This window comes from Thermoascus crustaceus (assembly GCF_041956765.1).
Source record: "Thermoascus crustaceus strain CBS 181.67 unplaced genomic scaffold VTN00scaffold_3, whole genome shotgun sequence".
Classification (NCBI taxonomy): Eukaryota; Fungi; Ascomycota; class Eurotiomycetes; order Eurotiales; family Thermoascaceae; genus Thermoascus; species Thermoascus crustaceus.
Window position 1 is genome coordinate 2,261,591 of NW_027192529.1, and position 20,978 is coordinate 2,282,568.

At 50.4% G+C, this 20,978-nt stretch overlaps 5 protein-coding genes across 5 annotated transcripts; 4 read left to right on the top strand and 1 right to left on the bottom strand.

Annotated features, from left to right (window-relative positions):
- Positions 1-6,038: 6,038 nt before the first annotated feature.
- Positions 6,039-7,216, bottom strand: VTN00DRAFT_6005 (uncharacterized protein; the record flags this gene model as incomplete). The annotated part of the gene is made up of 3 exons (XM_069432594.1): positions 6,039-6,169; positions 6,239-6,347; positions 6,800-7,216. 3 exons carry the CDS (start codon positions 7,214-7,216, stop codon positions 6,039-6,041), a joined length of 657 nt encoding a protein of 218 aa, XP_069288437.1.
- Positions 7,217-7,260: 44 nt separating this feature from the next.
- On the top strand, positions 7,261-8,206 carry VTN00DRAFT_6006 (uncharacterized protein; the record flags this gene model as incomplete). Its single annotated transcript, XM_069432595.1, has 4 exons — positions 7,261-7,376; positions 7,450-7,507; positions 7,614-7,778; positions 7,955-8,206. The coding sequence occupies 4 exons, from the start codon at positions 7,261-7,263 to the stop codon at positions 8,204-8,206; spliced, it is 591 nt and encodes a 196-aa protein (XP_069288438.1).
- A 431-nt stretch (positions 8,207-8,637) lies between these two features.
- VTN00DRAFT_6007 (uncharacterized protein) lies at positions 8,638-10,676 on the top strand (the record flags this gene model as incomplete). The annotated part of the gene is made up of 5 exons (XM_069432596.1): positions 8,638-8,733; positions 8,789-8,993; positions 9,050-9,571; positions 9,632-9,814; positions 9,865-10,676. The coding sequence occupies 5 exons, from the start codon at positions 8,638-8,640 to the stop codon at positions 10,674-10,676; spliced, it is 1,818 nt and encodes a 605-aa protein (XP_069288439.1).
- A 2,022-nt stretch (positions 10,677-12,698) lies between these two features.
- Positions 12,699-16,892, top strand: VTN00DRAFT_6008 (uncharacterized protein; the record flags this gene model as incomplete). The annotated part of the gene is made up of 6 exons (XM_069432597.1): positions 12,699-13,262; positions 13,345-13,524; positions 13,586-14,546; positions 14,674-15,684; positions 15,759-16,118; positions 16,204-16,892. The coding sequence occupies 6 exons, from the start codon at positions 12,699-12,701 to the stop codon at positions 16,890-16,892; spliced, it is 3,765 nt and encodes a 1,254-aa protein (XP_069288440.1).
- A 1,102-nt stretch (positions 16,893-17,994) lies between these two features.
- VTN00DRAFT_6009 (uncharacterized protein) lies at positions 17,995-19,548 on the top strand (the record flags this gene model as incomplete). Its single annotated transcript, XM_069432598.1, has 2 exons — positions 17,995-18,160; positions 18,470-19,548. 2 exons carry the CDS (start codon positions 17,995-17,997, stop codon positions 19,546-19,548), a joined length of 1,245 nt encoding a protein of 414 aa, XP_069288441.1.
- Positions 19,549-20,978: the final 1,430 nt, after the last annotated feature.

Genomic DNA, 20,978 nt, shown 5'->3' on the forward strand with positions numbered 1-20,978 from the left:
ATCGCCCGATCGAAGCTTCCAAACTCTAACATCTACGAATCTCGTCAGTCTCGCCTTCTATTTGTTCGCAGTCCTTTTCCGATGCAGGGTCCTAATTACGATCGCAAAGCGCCCTTACTCAGGCCGCCTACCATGAAGAAGTCAACCGGATCTCAGTTGAAGATCTCGCGCCCTGCGATGGTCATTTTCACTAAGCATACTTCCTTCGCAGCCTATGCTGCTTTGTTGTTCCACTGTACTAATGCATCTCTTGTGGCGTTCCACAGTTCTCGTCCTTCAGGATCTCTCTATAGACGGATATGGGGGAACACCACTCTCCAAGCCTTGGCCTGGTTCAGGTGTCGATTTCCTTGAGGAGCTGTGGATCCCACCTGTCCTGTTCTTCCAAGTTTCTGCACAATAGAAGCTCATGCGAGATCGCTAAGAGTCCCCCTACCTACGCAAGTGCGGTTTGAGTTCAGGCAGACAAGACATTTCTCATTAAAGCACATCGAAGGGCTTGCGTCGCCTGATGCTATAGCTTCGACACTTTAGCTTTAAGCCAACTGTGCAGCAAGCTTCATCTTCGTTTGAAAACAGGTGTTGTTGCAACTTTCAGACCCAGAGACTGGCTGGCGACAAGATATGGTGGCTGGGCCGATGAACAGCTGTTCTCAAGACCCTTGCGTTCTAAGCTTTCCAAGTCACTGTCCTTTCCGCTGCGATTCCGGTTTATGTTGCTTGTCTGTACGAATTGTTCTCGGTGTTGATCTTCTTGCACGGGATTACTACCTGAGAAGGTTACTGCCTTTCGTTGAAATTGTTGGGGATGGGTATGCAGTGCACGGTACTGATGTACATTTCGCAGCGTCAACGTCTTTGACCGTCAGGATGCGAGCTGTCTCTAGCTGCTGCTTCCCGTCCTCTTTTGCATCGAGGCCTGTAACTGGCGAGACTCTGAGCCCAGCCACATCTTCACCGTTGACGCAAGACACTGTTATCCGTTCACGTCATCTGGTCAACTCAGCAGAGCAGCAGCATCACTACAGACAGTGGTGGGCAGGCTGACCCCCTGCGGAGGCCGTACTTGCCCCAGCCCGGTGAACAGACCTGGGCTCGACTTCAGGATCCCAGCCACGTCCCCCCCCCTTTCCCCCCTCCAAGTTAGCGGGGTTCTACGACGTACGTGACTTAGGCATCTTGCCCCAGCTACTACGGAGTACTACTGCGAGTGGATGATCAGCAGCACATCGGACTAACATCGCTCTTCCGCCCTCGATCGAGACCATGTCGGGAACAAGAAACCTGTAGAGCCTGGACAAGGGATCTCGCTCGTCTTGTGCCCATCAGCCACTCACCTGCGTCGGTGATGGCTAATGATGTGAATCCTGAAGGCCTTTATGCTCTATCCGGCAAGGAAGCACTGACATACGCTTGGGTTATTATTCATCGCCATTGACCTGTCCTTGGCAGAACGGCACGATCAACACAACCTACGGGGATGCCCGAGCCTCCTGAGTGTGGCAAAGGGGATAGCGCGCTGTGCATTCTTTGGCTAGTAACCACCATGGTGGAGACAAGTCAGGGAAGCTCCCTGCTGCCTCTACAGTCGCACTATACTGCGTACACACTGTTCGCATGATGATGGACCAGTTATCGTGACGATTGACACTTTGTTGACAACAGTGGAATTTCCTGCTGACGTCCGCCTCCGAGTATTCCGTACCCAACTTGGTATGATGAGGTTCTGAAGTCCTAAACCCAATCAATATCTACATGCCCATCCTCTGCGCTGAGTAGGCTTCAACCTGGAACTTTTTTTTCCACAAAGAGATCACTGCGGAAAGGATCTACACCCGCTGCTACCCGTTTCCTGCATATCGGGGTGCTAGTTTTTCTTAGTCTAGAGCGATCCTTGATCGGAGAGAAGTCAGAACAAGCGCGGTTCGAGCAGGACGCCGTCGGCCTTGCTCTCGCGATCCGCACTTAAGTGACGCAGTCTCCCCAAGGCTTGGCACTTGTACCCCGTACGAAGTATACATACAGACAGCACGACGGGCCGGTTTGAGGTCCAGGCTCCCGCTTGCCGGGTCGGGCTGTCAGAGCGGAAGCCAAATATTTGGGCGGACCCTGAGTGGGCTCCTCCCACTCCAATGGCCTGTGTCGTCTGGTGAGATATACTTTGCTCTAAGGCACTTAGTTTAGAGAGCGGCTCCGCCCTGCCATCGGGGACCTTCCGCGGGGCCACGAGGTTAATCTTGCTGCCCTTCGCGCCGCGCTAGGGACCCTTAGGCATTTGGTGCTCTCGCTAACTGGAACCGAGATGAGCCTATTCAGCTCCCAACTTTTCAACTCGACCCGTTGCCAGGGGTAGGATGTAGTCAATGCACTATCGCCTAATGCTTGTCATTTTTTATCGGTATCGTCGTTGCTTATTACTAGGTACCGGGTATTGAGTGCGTCTACCCGTCGATCATATATGCAGCGCAGCTCAATGGCATTTAATAAGTACATACGTACCTAATAACATTAGGAGTGATGGGCTATGATGAACACTATCGATTTATCGCTCGCAGAAGTCAGATCGATTTTAAAATGTTAACAAATGTCAACGGACATATGTACGTACAGCCCTGCCCTGCAGTACTGCATACTAGCTAACACTATGAACAGCTAGCCTCCAATTACTTGATTGGCCTTTCTCTTCTCCTTCATACAGTAGGTTACCTAAATAGTCTGCTCCCTTTTTTCAGTTTTCATCCTTAATTGCTTTTTGCCGTTTTCTGTCTATCTCTTCACCTTTTCTTTTCTTTTTCCTTTCTCAGCCCCGCCTCCTTTCCAACCCTTCCCTCCCTCCTTCCATTCTTTCCCCTCCATTACTGACGGAAGGGTTCACAAGCGGGAGTGGGAGCGGCGCAGCACCAACACCAGCACCGGAACCGGATTATTACATGCCTACCTAACTTGTGCACATGATTACCTACAGTAAACTACGTGGTCCTTTTTTTAGTGAGCGAAACCGTTGCTACCGTTGTATCATTGTTCCGATTGACGTCGGACCTTGACGCATAACGGTTGCGGCCACGCAACAGTGCATATTCATCATTTCGAAGAGTCCAAGTTCCAAGACGCTTCACATCCGTAAGACCTCCAGTATACTGCTTACTGCTGAATAATGCGGCTGGCTTAGCTGCCAGCTACTTAGGTATCTATGGTTTATTTTGATTTGTATAGGTGGCACATACGATATTTTCTTACTTTCCGGAGTACCTGAATAATCTACTAGACCAAATCAGTTCAATCCAATGCAGTTAATTTCATTTCTATCGGAGGGTTACAGTTTAACGATACTTTTTACCCAGAAGCATATCGTTTTATCGGGTTAGCTTTGGAAAAGAAAAAAAACTGTGGAGTAACTAACTGAGAAACTAAATAAATTATATGTGAATAGATAAGCATAAACCCCGGACAGACAGGCGTGCGCACCGTTATCTGTCAGTCTAATCTGTCGATCTGTTTATCTATCAATCTATCAGTCTCTGTGTGCAAGGTGCAGCAGGTAAGTAGTGTAGGACATGCATTGCACTATTTATTTTATCCTTGACTTACTTACTAAACTCCCTACCAATTTACCTACCTACATAGGTTACGTAGGTAGGTAATTAGTTAGTTCGGCCCGTAGTTGAGTTGCTTCAAGTTAGTAGTAACTACTGTAGGTACTGTAAGTAAGTACATGCATTAGACATTAGGTATGTACCTATCTTAGCTAGCTAGCATTGCATCAAATTTTGGGTTGGGAAGGATGGGGGGTTGCGGTCCTGTGCCCGGTCTTCGGATCTCTACGGAGGTAATGTAATGTGATTAACCTACCTAACTTACCTAACCTAAGTTACCTAACATACCCACTTACCAGGTACTCGCGAGATAGGTACCCAAGTGGTTTAGTTTAGTTAAGGTAGGGTGCCTAAGGTATCTTACGTTGGATATAGGTACTGTGTACCTATATACATCAGGTACGTGTTGGGTAAGATGGCTTGGTATTATTCGCCTAGCTACCTACCTAAAGTTAGTTGATCGTCGGGATTCCCCCCCCTCCCCCCCTTCTTAGTCTACGGTGCCTAAGGGTTCTAGGTATAATACAGTTAGTAGGTAGTTAACCCTCACGAGTCATGAACAGGGCTGTTTAGCCTACCTGCTTACTTGCTTCGCCGTTACTTTTTTTCTTAACTACTCAAGCAGCTAATTATTCAATATTATTAATCAAGTTTAACGTCCATATAGAGCCTTCCGGCTATGATAGACCCTAATTATTCAATAGTTAGTTACCTAATTTACCTGCCCATCTACGACATGCGAAGTACTCCGTACCGGCCTACTGGATGTATGTACCCTGCCCTTATAACGTGCCACTTATAAATAGTTTACGTGTATGTATGTACTTACGACTCATACTCATGCATTTGTCAATCCCTTCTTCTCATTTATTTCCTTTTTTTCATTTTTGTTTTTTTCTTCTTCCCCCGCATTTTCCCGAATTAGACCTTCTGTAGCCTGAACCAAAATCGCATCGCATCAAATGGCACGGGTATGTAAGTTACTTTAGTAGGTATGTAGGCTACTTGCCTAAGACTATGTGGTCTGATTTGCAATAGTGCCCTCCATCCCACTCCGAGTGCCGGGCCAGATTTGAATAAAGACGAAGAAAAGGCGGCGGGCGGGGGTTGAAAGCAGGTGGGGCCCCCCTTTGCGCATGTGCATGTGTGCATGCACCAATTTTTTTCTTGCTGGACGATCGATAATGGGTTATTGATGCCATGCATTTCTCCTCGTGCCGAACCTGACCGTTGAATTATTGGAGTTTTTCGTAGAAAGTGCATGCAGCACCATGCTGGGATTTGACTTGCTCGCTTATCATGAATTTATTTGCAGCATGTCAGTCAGTCACTTAGTTTACCAGGTTTTGATGCGGTCGATTGTGCAACGCAGACGGGTCCTTGCTGCTGCTGGCTTGTCTCTTCCCCTGTTTTACCTCCTAATCACGATCGATCGACCAATCTTCGATCGACTTGATTCTGGTGCAGTGGGTGCAGTATGGTACGGTCTATAATCACATCGCATTGTCCTGTACCTGATGTGCCGCAGTTTCCGATTGCAGATGGGAGCGATTTCATTGTTATAGCAACTGGCTATAATGCCCATCCTTATCTTGCATTCTCTTTGGTAGCCTGCTTACTTGTGCGTACCACGGCGAACCTGATACCCAAGGTAGAGACAGGCCTACTTGGATCGCAGGTGAACTTGAGCCGGATTAGAACAGAGGACCGAGTTCGGGTATGCCTTGGACTCAGGGCTACCCGACCGTTTGGGAGGTCTGCATCGATTAAGGTTGATGGGTGGACAGAAAAGCAAGAGGCGCGCTGCGGACGTCGTGATTGCATGGCGCATATCTGGAATGGAGATCTAGATGTATGGTGTAGACCTGGGTGTATTGCCTTGTGCAGAGTCGCCGGTGATGGAATTTGGCTGACCACTGACAGATTTGTAGATCACAGGCCAGGTTTGGAATGACCGACCGACCGATACAGCAGGGGTTGTTTGCTCAGAATAAAGGAAGTTTTTCTTTTTTTTGCGTCGAGGAGCTAAACTAGCCGTTGAGGAGGACCGCACCAGAAAGCTGTCACCGGCATTGAGGGGTAAGGTCTCTCGGGAGTTAGTTGGGGCAGGGATAAAGAAAACCAGGGTTTGAGAGAGCTCCCCCTGGCTAGATCGAGGTTTAACCACCTGTCAATCGCTCACCCAAAATGCAAGCGCAGCAAACGACAGCTCCTTTCTCGTTCCAGTCTTCCAAAAGCGGCCACAATAACAATTAGTACTGCTTGATCGTGCCTAGACTCTTCTCTTCGTCCTCCTCCCTTATTTCCTTTCATAAACGCTTCGCAGTCGTAATAACTTGGCAAGCCGTGTGTCCATGTGGTGGCAGCGGTTCTTAGTTCGTGCTGTGGGTGGTACCGCACTCCGTGCTACCAGATTAGCTGATCAGCCCTCCCGGAGGCTGGAGATTAGGTTGCTTGAGTAAATAGCTCCGCCTTGGATCTTAATGTCTGTCTGTTCCAACCTGCAGCTTGCTCGTCGATCATCCAAGCACTTGTGCATGGTGTTTCGCCATCCGGTCCAGAACCAACCGACTTGCCTAGCAGACCATACTCGTAAGCGGATGGGGGTCGAGGAGCGCCTGAGGACCCATTAATTGGCATCTTACCCTCCGTGCTTTGGAGTGGACTCTTATCCAGCGTGCCGGGAAACCATCCCCAAAAGACTTGGCCCTGCCCTTCAGCCTGCGGCTTGCCTTCTCCTCCCGCCTTTTCGCCCTGGAGATCAGCCGTGGCAACCACCGGATTTTATGTAGGACGGCCGCAGTTACGTCCGCTGTAAGCCATCGTTGACTCGATGCGTTTGCAACAAGACCTCGACAGCAGAATTGGCGAAATGCAACTTTATATTACTGCCGAACATTCTACCTCAATGGTAGAAACGGTCCCGTCCGGGCTTCGTTTGGCGTTCCCGGGCTTGGAGCTTGATAGTGTAGCTCATCCAACAAAATCCCGGCATCCGGGGCATGGTACTCTCCGTTCTATTATTTGAAATACTTTTGCTTGCCCCTCCCTTTTTCAGCTAGTCGTATCCAGTGCCGGGGCACATTCCTCCAGATCCGCGATCGAAGGCGGTGTCGTCTCCACCGACAACCTCGCTCGCTATCGTAATACCACTGTCTCGACCGGTCCCTTCTGGCGCTGCGGCCCACCGTCTGTCGTGAACGGACCAGTGTTTTGGGCCCATTCTCTGCCCGGCCACATGCGCACGGTGCTGTGGAAGTTGGAGCCGCCGCCGGGCTGAGCATGCAGAGAAACAAGCGTGCCGCTGGCGACGGGATCGGAGGGGCCTCTAGATCAACAGCAGAGGTATATGGCCAGCAGTGGAGCAGCGGGTATGAGACTCTTTGTTTGCCCACAGGCAAGCTGAATGCCCCTGGGATGACTCCTAACGGTGGGCCTGCTTCTCCAGACGCAGTATTGCGGCGTGCAGCTTCCGCTGTCCCGTCAGCTCCCCTAGCGGACATGGGAGCGACCTTCGGGGCGATGGAGAACGGACAGGCCCATGCTTGCACCCACCCACCGGCTTGCAGGACAGACGGCTGTGAGCTGCGCTGTGGAGAGAGCCGGCCAATAGTGCGCCACATGCCTCGAGCACCGAGCAAAGCCTTGGGAGGCGAACGACAGCGATATGTTCGGGTACGAGATTGGATCGGGGGTCATTGCGCAGGGTCGAGCCAGCGATCTCTCGCAGCAGGTTCTGCGGCGGGAGGCCCGCATCAGTGTCTCGCCTGGTGTTGGAGAAGCGTGCGTCTATCAGCAGGGCATAATAGGACAGGACATAGTGCTTCATAGTTCTAACCTTCGCCCTGGGGGTTAGGCTGTTTGTCGACGCCGTCTGCGACAGAAAACCCTGGGACTGCCCGCCCAGCAGTATTGTCCGTTTTTTTTGTTATAGTAGCTGCTTGCTTCCGTATCCTCTCGTGTCGTCGTTATCGATATCGCCTGTCCGCGAGAAGTGTCGTGAGGTGGTGATATCAAAAGGTCTCCGCCGGCCTTTCCCTGCTCTCGCCGTTCGTCCTCCTGTTCCGCCGACTCCAGCAGTCCGGCTCGTCTTTCCCCTCTGAATCTCGCACTGTCCCGGAAATCTGTGTGAGTCCCACCTGTCTGTCTTGCTCGGGTTCTCGCGAGCCCCATATCCATGCGAATGTATGTACGTCCTCTAGCGGAAAAGGCCCGGACCGTCGACTGCCTAAGGAACTATATCACTCTCCACCGAATATAGTTCCCTAGCGACAGTCTCCTCTCCCGCCTTCCCCTCCAATGTCATCCCCCACAGTTCTTCTCTGACTTCTCTGACTGATATCGTCGATTGGTTGCACCAGCTTAGCTGCGAGGGCCACGCCAGAGAGCCCCAGAGACCACGCATAGAAGCCTCTCTGACAGGACTCTTCGGAGGTGGCGGGCAGATTGATTCGCTGCTGCAGAGCCGAAAAGCTTCCCTTCGTTTCTTGTTTCCACTCCTTGGGCGGCTCTCTCGATTTCATCTTGCTCATTCCTGTTTGACAACCGGCGTTCCCGTTCGTTCCATGCAAGATACCAGTCTTCCCGTCTCTGCCCTGGTTGTTTGCTGGTGATTGCGGAACCCGGAAACGGCTTCAAGCGCTTGCGCCTCCATTGGTTCTTCACCAGCCGTCTATATCAAGGCCGCGAGGTTATCTACTTATTCTTGCTATTTCCCGATCGTCTCTTTCCCCCACTGATCTATCTGGAATTGCCTCTCTTACTATATACTGTTTATTCTCGTCTAGGAGCTGCCCACATTTGGGGCATCTATCCCACTCCCCTTGAGCTTGCGAGGACTGTCCTTTGTGGGGAGGCCATCCCATGCATTTGTGTCACCGTTGTCATCTCTGTATCCTAATTAGCATCTTTTTCTTAACACATTGCGCTGCTAGAAAGCCCCTTACCCAGGACGAAGCTGTGCTATATCTGAAGACGATCGCCTTCGGGCGGTTTACCATTACTTATTCCACGTCGATCCAGCGCCAAGTGCTCAGGAGACACAATGGTTCTCAGCGGAGCAGTTCCCGGACCGGGGCAGACCAAGAGGGCCTCGCCATGTACTTCTTCAGAAGAATATGCAGGATGGGGTGCTCCGCCGGTGCGTATGGAATTTCGCAGACCAGACAAATATCGAGCTGACAAGAGACCCCAAGCCCATGGTTGTGCCGCGCCAGGGACTGAATCGTCTTCCGTTTCTCCACTATGCCATGATCTATATGGACAACATGGGCAAGGTTAGAGTCGAGGAGTCTCCATCAATTCGTGGTGGATCTCAGTCTTTTTTCACGCCAGAACTGAGACAGAAGTTTGTGGAAGTTGTGGGCGGCAAGATGAATTACCAAAGGCCTGTACCTGGTAGTAAGTAGATATCCACACCTGTTTGAGTGACTGGGTACTGACCATGATATATCCAGGACCGATGAATCTCAGTCGTCACGCAGGCCTTAAGGATGATGTGGTTCTCACAAACGGCGGATTACCCTTCGAGTACAACACCAAGTTGCGACATTATGAAGGGGAAACCGGATTGTATCCTGACCAGTGGCAAGCCATTCGCCAGGCAAAGCGGCGAAAGCGCTGTGCGGGGGGGCCGACCTTGGAAATTCAATATGTCGATCAGATTCCAAGTTGCCCACCTGAAGAAGTGCCTGTGTATCCGACAATGGACAGAACTGCCCTGGAGATTGGTGACACCGAGAAAGTTGTAGCTTATTATGAGATGGCATTGAAGCACTTCCAGCAACTCAACTGCCGCCAGATGGCAAAAGCGTTTATCAAGTTTATCGAACCCAGGAAGCAGGTGAAACATCCGTACAACGGTGGCAGACCCCCGCCAGGTGCTCCACCAGGTGAGAAGGGTGACCCTGAGAAGACAAAGCCCGAATGGTGGCCAGAGGGTGTGGTGCATAAAGAGCCAGATCATCTGAAGAAGGATCGTAAGTTAGCCCCTCTCTTTTCAGATGAGTCGATACTGATGGATGAATGAACGACACCAGAGCGACTTCGTCTCTTGATCCACATCTTCCGTAAACTAGGAAAGTACGGCATCACTGCCGAAAAGCTGAAGGAAGTCGCACACGACTCCAAGCGGCAGATCAAGCCGCCAGAGCGCATCGAGATCCTAGATGAGATCTTCCGGGTGAGGAAGCTGGAGGAAAGGTTCGAACGAGGGGAAGTTGGTACGTACCGGAGCGTCGTCGGGGCGATATCTGATACTGACAGCTCGTAGACGCGACCGCCGTGGTCTATGTGGTCAATCGAGATCCGAATATCAAGCTGGACAAGGATTCAGACACGTTCAGTGAACCGGATCAGCAGGCAGACCACGCTGATACGGGGGACGCTGAGGAAGGGCTGATGACGCCTGGATCGTCCGCAGAACAGGCGGCTGCTACTCTGACAAGTCCGGTGGACCAGATGGCCGTTGCCCAGCAGGGTCGGGCGATGCGCATGGCGGATGACAGGAGTCAGCTTTTTCAGATTCCCAGTTCCCTTGGTTTTGACGAGCAGTCGAGACAATCACATCCGTTTCACTCCCCGTCACAGGGGATAAAGGCCGACTATCCGGATGATTTCTCTTCACAGACTATGGCCAGGACCCCAGCAAGTTCGACGGTGGTCACTCCAAACGAACACCCGAGCGGGTTTGAATACCTGGCACAGACATCCTTCACTTCTTCGGCGTCTGAAGAGCAGATCCGGCATCAGCACCCATCGACATTGCCGCCTCAGCACTCCCCGACTCATTTTGATACCTGGTCTCCATCTTTCCAGCAAAATCTCTTTAATCCGGTCGACTACGGCACCGGTTCCGGTCAAGCGATCCAGCAGCAACCGATGCAATTCCACGTTCCCTTGATTCATTCGCATGAGGTTTCTCCTCACCAGGCCCCTACTGGACATTCCTTACCTGATTTGCATGGGGCAAGGGCTCAGGCTCAGATGGAGGGGATATCAATGAACCCGCCCCCATTTCGCACTGGGTCCCTGAGCCACCCACATGTTGTACCACATCCTGCTGATGAGACTCATATGGGTTAGGGGTTCTGTTTTGCGACCATAGTTTCTGCTTGGCCTACGGGATTTTGCAGCTAGACGATGTGCATGACCGATATGACTGAATGATCGATAAAGCTCTTGCTATCACGCGTGCGATTTTGGTTTTTGTGGGCTGTGAAGCTGTAGTTACCATGAACCCGTTACCGATGTGAACGCTATGATACCTCTGTTGTGAACTTTTTGCTTATACTCCTGTCAATTGCTCTTTCCAGTGATTATCTTGTTGTCTACATATTTCTCTTGATGTATTCCAGTTTCGTGTTTCGCTGTTTCTAGCTGGATAGGGCGTACTATATCAGTGGGCGAGAGGAACAAAATCAGATGTCATGAGGCAACAAACAAGCTGGTCTTGTCAAATATACAATGTAAGCAGTGGTCTGGAACTTTACAGCTACTGATGCTTATGTTGTTCTGTCTAGGTGACACTGTCTTTTCTGTTCATTATTCTTGTCTTTAGTTTTCTCACATGTTCCTTATGTCTCATATGTATATGGAGGCTGATTTTACTACTGCAATTCCTTTGGGACTGGTGAGAATATGATTTCAACCCTTTTTCTCCTATTCTCTTTTGTTCCCATCAGTTTTGCATGTCCTTTGTGGCCCTTCTAACCTTCAGCCCCTATACAAAGCTGAGAGGCTCACTGTTAATGACCAGTCAGACCAACGACGTTATGCTAGAGAGCACGGATTGTGGATGTGTCGTCGTGCTTGAGCCCGAGAATTTGAAACACGGAAAAGATGTACGGTGGTAATTTAGAGACCCGAAAAGTTTGACCTTCTTGCCACACAGGCGCCGCCAATGGATGATTGCATGGGCACTGAGCTCCACGGCAGGGAAGTGCTGCTTTCCCACGCCATAACCGAAGCATTGAAGAACAGGGAATATGTGCCTATATGTTGGAATTGATGTCAATGTGATTCCACCAGACCAACTACCAATTGCCGTTGAGCGCTTCACCTTTCGCTTCTGTCTGAAGAATGAGGATCGGATGGGTCAGCATAATAAAGTGGCATAGTTCGTATACGAACACACTGGACAAGTGGGCGGGATTTTTCTTTATTGTTATTCCTGATGTCACAACATCTAGTATGATCTTAGTGAGATAGTACGTAGTACCTAGTGTTTACTTTCGGTAACGAAATATGAGATACGTTTTCCTTGATGTCGCACAACCGATCCATTGACACATATGGGCGAGATGAGGGCAACTTGTCATGCCGTAAATATGTGGGTGTTAAGCTAGACGCGCCTGTCGCTCCGCCCAGAGATGGCCCGTGCGGCGCGTAGCTTCGCTGGCGGCGCGGAGACCAGACAGACTCGGAGAGCTCTCGTGCCCTCAGCCATTTCATCGACTCAGAACAAAGATCAATCCGCGCCGTCATCGTTGCCCTAAAGCCGGACGAGAGGACCTGCTTGTGTGTCGCGATGCATGCAGCTGCATAAATGTCTCCTTAAGCTTAGTTCTCTGAGTGGCGGTCATCCTCACCGATTTCACCGTTAGATGGCCAGACCTACTCATCGGAGATCTCTTCTCCCCTCGTCGTCCTCCAAGTCCTTCGGGGCTTGCTTCCCTCTGCAGCACATTCATATCGGCACAGGGGAAACACTGCGCGAATCCTCTGGCGCTTTTACCCGATTCCGCGACCGAAGTCCGCTCGTTTAGCCCGTCTTCACCAGGTACTGCCAGCTCTTGTTCACCGTCCCCGTGTCCGAACCAGGCCCTGTCCGCAAGGTGGCCTACATACTGTTTCGTGCGAGCGTTCCCTTTAATCCTTTATTATGCCACCTGCGCTGACTTTTGTTCCTCCACTCATTGGATTGGTCCCGTCCAATGGACAGCTTTTTTCCCAGGACTTTCTATCCAACCTCCCTCTTATCTCAAGTCGTCGAAAGCCTTCCGTCCACAAAGTGAAGAAGAAAAGTCCGTGACAAGCTACAACAGTAGTTTATCGATTTAAGCTACTACGATCGCGGTGCAACGCTCCTCTTCTGGTCTTGGTGCAATGGCTGGTGCATCGAATCCCTTCACTGGGCCTGCCGCTGGCCAAAAGAAGGATGGCGCCGGGAGCGCAGCAGGACGTGCGCGTTCATCGCACGGTCGACCAACGCCGTATCAGTCGAAGAAAGCCAGTTCGCAGCGCGAATCGAAATCCCGCGGCCGGGTGAGAGGCGTCGGATCGGCCGCAAGGTCTGACCGTAGAAGCGATACATCAACAACTTCGACGGAGAGTCATGCTGTGCAAGAGAAGGCCGAGACGACTATGGGCACGCCACCGACCGACTCTCCTTTTGCCCAGCTGAAACAGAACAATGCCGTATTCTCCTCCACGTTTGGAAAGCCTGGTGGCGCCGCCCAGCCGAGTACCTCTTCACCTTTCGCGGGGATCACGGCTGGATCTACCACCTTTGGGGCACCATCCAGTATGGCCGGTGCATTTGGGTCATCGATTGATCGGGGCAGAGACCCCCGACGTCGTTCGGCAGCTAGACCTACCGGCAAGACGAAGACCAGCGTCCCTGTGGAAGATGCCAAGGTGATGAGCAGCTACCATGACCGTTATGAGAAAGTACGTGGCACCAAATTATCTCTTGAGTCTATATATTTTTATTCAGACCTATTTCCATGGCCTGGCTGACCCTTTCGTGTAGCTCAAGCTTGACAGGGCAAAACAACGGGAAAGAGCCATCAAGGAAGGGCAAATGGCAGACCCTAATCAACCTACTTCTTTGAATCAGGCAATCACCCCCGTCGGAACCTGTACGAGCATGTGTCCTGAGTTTGAGCGTGTCGAACGCATTGTTCAGAAGATGGTCGACAAGAGCGAAAAGGTACCCTCCCGGAAACGACAGAGAACGCTGAGGTTATCAGTATGCTTACATATTTCTGCAGTTTCTTCACCCCGCAACAAACAAATATCAAAACATGGAAACAAAAATGCTCAAGCGGTTCAGAAGGTCTGCGGCGGGTTATGACGAACAATTACCGTCTGATATTCGGACCCCCAAAACCCTTCTTCAAACTATGAACTATCTCATACGGTATATAATTGGGGGAACCGAACCTCTTGGAGTTATACATAAATTTGTCTGGGATCGTACTAGATCTATCCGAAACGACCTCTCAATCCAGCAACTCACCCAGGAGGATCATGTCCGAATGGCAGTTACCTGTCTTGAGCGGATAGCTCGTTTCCACATCGTGTCCCTCCACTTACTGTCTAGCCCAGCCAACCAAGAACCGTTCGACCATCATCAGGAGCGGGAGCAGCTCAATAATACCCTACTTTCGCTGATGTATTACTATGACGACAACCGAGGGCGCATTGCATTTCCGAACGAGGATGAGTTTCGAGCCTACTATATCGTCTTCTCTATTCATGACCAGAGGCCCGATTTAGAGGCTCGAGTGCAAAAATGGCCTGCTGAGCTGCGCCAATCGCCCCGGGTTCAAGTTGCCTTGGAGCTATTTGCCGCCGCCGGCAATACGTGGGAATACCAAGGCACACTAGACGCCAAGCGACCGAACGCAATTGCCCAGGGTTTCTACACTCGCTTTTTCAGCTTGGTCGACTCTCCATGCGTTTCATATCTCCTGGCCTGTGTTGCTGAGATCTATTTCAATCACGTCCGACACACCGCCATCCGATCGATCTGGAAGGGATACTGTCGTCAGCCCCTTTCCCAGCAGCACAAGAACGAGGAGTGGACTCTGGAGGAATTGACTGATGCTCTATACTTCGATGACACTGAACAAACACGCGACTTTTGCGAAGAACAGAGTCTGGAGTTCTCTGAGAATAGTGAGGGACAGCTATACCTGAACTGGGGTAACCGCGCCGTTGACTCTGTCGGTATGTGTATGGATTCCCGTGTGACATCTGCCTACTGTCCTTTATCATCGTACTTCTGGCCCCCACTCAGCCACATCCTTACTATTTTTTGACGCGAATAATGGACACCTTCTAACCCTTCAAGTAGATTTCCAGCCCTCTTCGCAACATGCCTTTTCAGAAAAATACGTTGAATCCAAGCGTGCAGGGAGAACACTAGTCGCCATCATCCTTGGGTTGAATGTCAAACAAGCAGCAAGCCAGGGGATGATTGACACTTCTCTTTTGCCCAGTCGCGTGGACACGTTGCAGCCGGCTGCTGTTACGGAGACTGCCGATGAAAATGATTCTCTTTTTGTCAGTGAAGACGAAAACGAAACACCCGCTCCTAAGATCCAAGTCAATGGGCATACTCCGGGATTTGATGGTTTTGCAGAGCCTTCGACGTCTACTTCAACTTTTAGCAATGCGTTCCAAGGCTTTTCACAAACGGCCACCAGCGAGAGCTCGTCAAACTTGGAAATTAACAAGCCAGCAGGTCTTTTCGCGCAGCCTGCGCCCCGACCTGCTGAATCAAAACAGACTTTCTCATCCATGTTTGGGGCTTCGCAGACGCAAGGTCCTACGGCAACCTCTGTGACCCCTCCTAATCCATTTGGTTTTTCAGCTCCAGCAACGTTTACGTCACAGAATAGTGCAGCCTCTCACACTCAGAATACCATCTCTGCTCAGCCCAACGCTCAACAAACTTCCTCGATCTTTTCAGCAAAATCCGGCTTCTTGACTTCTGAGACGAAAAGCGACACTGCTGCATCAACAGGCCTGTTCCAACCTAAGCCTCCTGGTGCAGCTCACATCCCCCCTGAAACTTCGGCGCAGCCGTTCTCTTTCACGCCAGCTCTTTCAAACGCCCCTGCTACTGGTCCGTCCCCTGCACCTGCAGGTGATCGGCCAGCAAGCGTCTTCGATTCCTTAAAAACAGCGCAGGCTCCTTCGAGCTCTATCTTCAACTTCTCCAATAAAATGCCGTCAATTGGAGAACCGAAGCCTGCGAGCGGTCATAATCTGTTCTCGCAACCTGTCCAGAAACCAGACATATTCCAACAAAAACCTCCGTCTTTGTTTCCGACGAGCGGACAGTTTCCTCCGAAAACCGAAGGTATATATCCTCTATCTATAAACTTTCGCCACCATGCAAGCGCACAATTCGCCGATGCTAATCTGATGTCAAAGCTACTTGTTCATCTATCCCCGGGGGAGGGATATTTGCTCCGCCAACCTCGTCTGTTCCAACTGTTGATGGGAACCAGGAGAACAAATTTGCAAAAGTCTCCAGCACAGCAGCTCAACCACCGCCTCCCGTGCCATCGGAGCCAGCAACTATTACTCCTCCAACGGTAGCCTCCACCCAAGAGAAGCATGTGTCGATAACCTCAACTGAAAAGGCGCCTCCTCAGCCGTCAGAAGCAGCTCAGGCGGGTCCTGTAGCTGTAACTAGAGCTGAGCCTCTTGCAATGTTGACGTCTCCGGTGGAACCTTCGATCTCCAAAGAACCCGTCGACGGGGAACTACTTCCGGATAGGGAATTCTTTGGTAAGTCCACGACTTTTGAAGAATATCGTTTCCTACGTTTAAAGACGTCTACGTCTCTCATTCTTGCTAACCTGGCCTTTCCTAGATTCTGGTGCAAACGAGCGTCGCCTTGCTTGGATTGAGGCCTTGCGCGAAACTGCCAATAGACGTCGTCGAGACTTCAGTGCTAGTCGAAAAAGACCATTGGAAGAGCAGGAGGAACAACCACATTCTGAAGAAACCTCAAGAGCGGCAAAGATATCGAAAGCTGAAGAAGAACCAAAGGCTGAAGAGACACCTTCAGGCCGGCGATCCATCGCTCTGGCTTCGATAAAGCCCCTGCCGACGCTTCCGATACTTGAACAGGTCAAGGCCACGACTGAGCGCAAACCCGCACCCAAACCAGAGGAACCCAAGGGTCGAGTGATCCCTCGTATTGACGAGGATGAACTTCTTCTATCTGCTGCTAGGATAGCTGCAGAGTCCCTAAGGACCGGGCCAAGCCTTCTTGAGAGTTTTCATGAATATCCAGAGCCAAGGCCTGCTTCTCGCAGCAGATTTTCGAGAAGTCTCTCCTCTGTTAGCGACTTGTCCAGGAGTCAATCTCCTTCGCAAGCTCGTGTGAATGGCTACGATGTTGCTCTTGCTCCCGACACCCCGCTTGGTCTAGGACGTACCATGTCCCGGACAGAACAAAGGATCAGGCTTACGGGTGGCAAGGGCCTGGCATTCAAGCCATTGAACCTGACGCCTCCAAGGAATGTCCCGAAGAAAGATAAGAAGGAAAAGAAGTGAGGGCCCGCGTCCTTATCGGCTATGTATACTCCTTTTATCCTTTATGTGTCAATACCATTTCAACCTGCTTCAGCCTGGGTCTATGTGAAGGTTTAACTGTTATCCGTTCTCATGGATTTCTATAGAAAGATTTGATCTGCTGGAATGTCGCATTGCTATGGTGTTCGGGTTTCTTAAGGATGGGTTCATTTATTGGGTACCTTGTTTGTTTCTGGATTCCCACATAATGGGTCATTTGCATGGCGTTGGTGGAGGGATATTATCTGGCACTTCTCATCTAGCATATACCATTGAATGTTACCTGTTGAAAGTTGTGTGAAACGGATATAGCGCAATGAGATGAATCAATGGGTTGGCTTGCAACTTCTGATCTTTTGTTCTCTATTGGGGAATTGTAGGATAGATCACACACATGTTACCTATGTGGATAGAAGAACGAAACTGCGTAAATAATGATACCCAACAGACTTTCCTCTCTTTTCAAATTTATACCCTCATCGTACTCATCGACATGCCGAGGCTAATACCATATGGGCATATTAACCTGATCACGTGGTATTTGAATTCAAATCAGTGGACCAATCAACGATAGCAATACCCACCACCTCAAGCAACAGCTGTTTCTACACGTCAGAGAACACTGAACAAGGATTTGATATATATCCCTTCGTAACCTCAACTGCCGCACGGAAAGAATCAGTAAAATAAAGCCAGACAATTACAAGTCCTGATCAATCTGTAACAAAAACCCTTCAAGATTCTTCGCCTTACGCCTCCACACCTTTCCCGCCTCTCTTCTCGTTTCTCTCTTGATACTACAGCTAAAGCCACCGGCCCGGACCGTCGTCCTGCTTTTCACATTTTTCTAAAAAATCCAAATTATGGACACACGTCTGGCAGACACATAAATCCGAAGAAGAGGTCCCTGTCCTTGTCTGGATTTTCTTTTTATCTTCCCCGTCCTCCTGCATGGTTACAACGACAGCACCATCTCCATACCTATACCTCCCATACTCATAGCTTCTGGCACTGGCACTGGCATACTATACATCATTTAGACCGACACCGTCAACACTACCACCAGCAGCAGCAGCGCAGAGGCATGAAGATCGCCACGCTCCAGTTCGCCCCGAAGCTGGGCGACGTGGAGGGGAATATCCGCCGCGCGGATGAGTTGCTGAAGCGGGGGAAGAAGGAGGGGGGAAATGGTGGTGGGATTGAGGAGTTGGGGCCGGAGATTTTGGTCTTGCCTGAGTTGGCGTTTACCGGTGAGTTCTATTCTGTGTTCTTTCTTGTCTGAGTACTGAGTGGTATCCACGACGTGTGGTCTTTTTCTGTTCTTTCGGTTTCAGTTCTGTGTTATTTTATAAATATGCATTTTTTCTCTGTGTTCTTTGCTTCGTTGCCAAGTTCCCGGTTTAAGATCATTGCATTTTTGGGGATCATTTGGACATTCCTTTTTGCTTGTATTTGCCATATTTTCCCTGAGTGCATATACCTGAGCGAAACTGCATTTTGAAAAATTTTCAAATTTTTGAATATTGAAAAAAAAATTACTGACCTACTCTACTCTACAGGCTACAACTTTCCCTCCCTGGAAGCAATCACGCCCTACCTGGAACCCCTAGGCGAAGGGCCAACAGCAAAATGGGCCCGGGAGACGGCCAAGCGTCTCAAATGTAAAGTCTGCGTCGGCTACCCGGAGATCCAGAGGGCATCATCATCTTCAGATAAAGAGGCTGGCGCCGAAGACAAATGCTTCAACTCTCTCCTCGTCGTCGATGAGGAGGGGCAGATCCTGCTGAACTACAGAAAGCGGTTCCTCTACTACACGGACGAGACGTGGGCGGCCGAGGGCGACGTGGAGGGATTCCACTCATTCACTTTTGGACGAGACAAGAGCTTACCGGAGCCGTCGTCATCATCATCATCATCACAACTACCATCCGACAGTAATAGAGCCGTCCAGAAACACGTCCCCGCCACCTTCGGCATCTGCATGGACATCAACCCCTACCGCTTCGAGGCGCCCTTCACGGCATGGGAATTCGCCAACCGCGTCATCGACTCGCAATCCCAACTCGTCATCCTCTCCATGGCGTGGCTCACATTCCTCGGACCCGAGGAGCTCGCCTCGCTTGAGGCCCGCGGCCGCCCGGACATGGATACCTTCAATTACTGGATCCAGCGGTTTTGGCCGCTGATTGAGAAGCGGATGGGACATGAGGGGGATATTGATGATGAGTGTTATCATCTTGGTGAATGTGGCCATGATGGAAAGGATGATGGAGCTACTGTGGGAGGGAAGCCAATGCATAAGAAGAAAGTGGTTATCGTCTTCGCGAACCGTGCCGGTGAGGAGGAGCCCGTTGCGGAGGACAAGCCTCCCGCGCGGTACGCGGGGACGAGCGCCGTCATCGCTGTCACGCAGCAGCAGCCGTGTCGAATCGGTGGGGGAGGGACCAGAGGAGGGGGAAGTGAAGATGTCGGCGGTGGTGATGGTGGTGAAGAAAAGAAGGGGTTCGATGTGAAGATCCTCTGCTGGGATATGATGGGTGCGAGGGAGGAAGGGGTCTGTTTTGCGGATACGCGGGCGGATCCGAAGATGGTGTTTGGGCTCGTAAGGAGGTCTTCGAAGTCGAGTGAGTCTGGATGAGTTTTCTAGCTGTGAGTGTGGCCTTATTTGTTTGAAGGCCCCAACTCAAGAGAGTTTTCTTTCTTCTAAGAGTGCGGTGGTAATTATAGATGGTGTGGTAGGATCTGGTGTAGAACCCGGTGTATGTATGCATTCCAACGGCTACGATTAGAGATGATATATAGAATATGGTGATTCTTCAAATGACCAATGGTGTGCCTTCAACCGTATCACACAATAAAGACTACTTGGCAGTCATTTATTTCGGAGATTGAGGTTTAAAGCATGTCTTGGTTCACTATATGATCTTCAAAGACTCATAAATAGTTAGCCTTCTATTTCTGCAGTAGTCCGACAAGCGTCACAGGTAGATAGAATAGTATATCTCATAGGTAAACCGCTCAGCCACAAAAAGTGTCTAGACATCTGGTTGCAGCCATTGGTACCAGATATAGCATGTCCTATAAGAGTACATCTGTTTATATGCGCACTGGATATGGTCAGTCACTGACCAATGGGTTCTCTCGAGAACATTCGAAGTAGCGATCAGACACAATAGCCTAATGCTTTAGTGAACGACGCTGCCCAGGTCGAGCACCGAGGACTCTGTCTCCGATCCCAAAGCTATCGATCAGGTCCCCTAAGAGAGGTCTTCTAAAAAGATTGTCTAATGAGAAACTCGGGAGACTGGTATTATATCGACTAGATCCCCTGAAAGGATCTTATTACATTCCTTCAGCGGAGCTTCTACACTCCAACTAGGCTGCCAAGTCAATTTGACGGGATCAACATGGGGTGCTCTCGGATGTGCCACTGTCAGCTGATGGTCCTAAAAGTTGGCATACTCTGGAAACGACAAACATCTTCCTGCCATTTCAGAGCAGCAAGGGTTCCCTAGAATGCTTATATCGGACCGATTGTATGGTGCATATAGGGAGAATATCAAGGTTGAACCTCGAAGCCTGTTCACTCTATTATTTTCGTGCATTTGCACTTGCAATCTTTGGCCAAGGTTGAACTGCATTGCAATATCATGGAGCAGGGCTGGTGTAGACATTTTGTTGCAGATGCTGCCCCTGGTACCCTGTATAGCAATAGGTTCGGTTGATCGCTCTAGTAAGAATCTGAGCACGGAAGTTGGAGAAGCAAACCCCAAGCTGCAGATAGCCGCCGAAGGTCGATAATTGGTACCACACTGCACAAGAAGCTTGATAGTCTTCTGATCTTTCAGAGAAGGGGGAAAGGTCTGGACCGTGGGAACTAGCATGAAGATGGACCGCAATGAAGACTCGCACCCAGGGTCGTAGAGTCCGGTCACCCCAGGAGGTGAAAGAAAGGTCTGTGTCGCCCACCCATGTCCAGCAACAGCAGGTCATGTGCAGCGCCGAGATATGATGCGGATTCCATGTGACTTGCCTTTTGGACCATTCCGCGGGACGCTATCGGCAGAA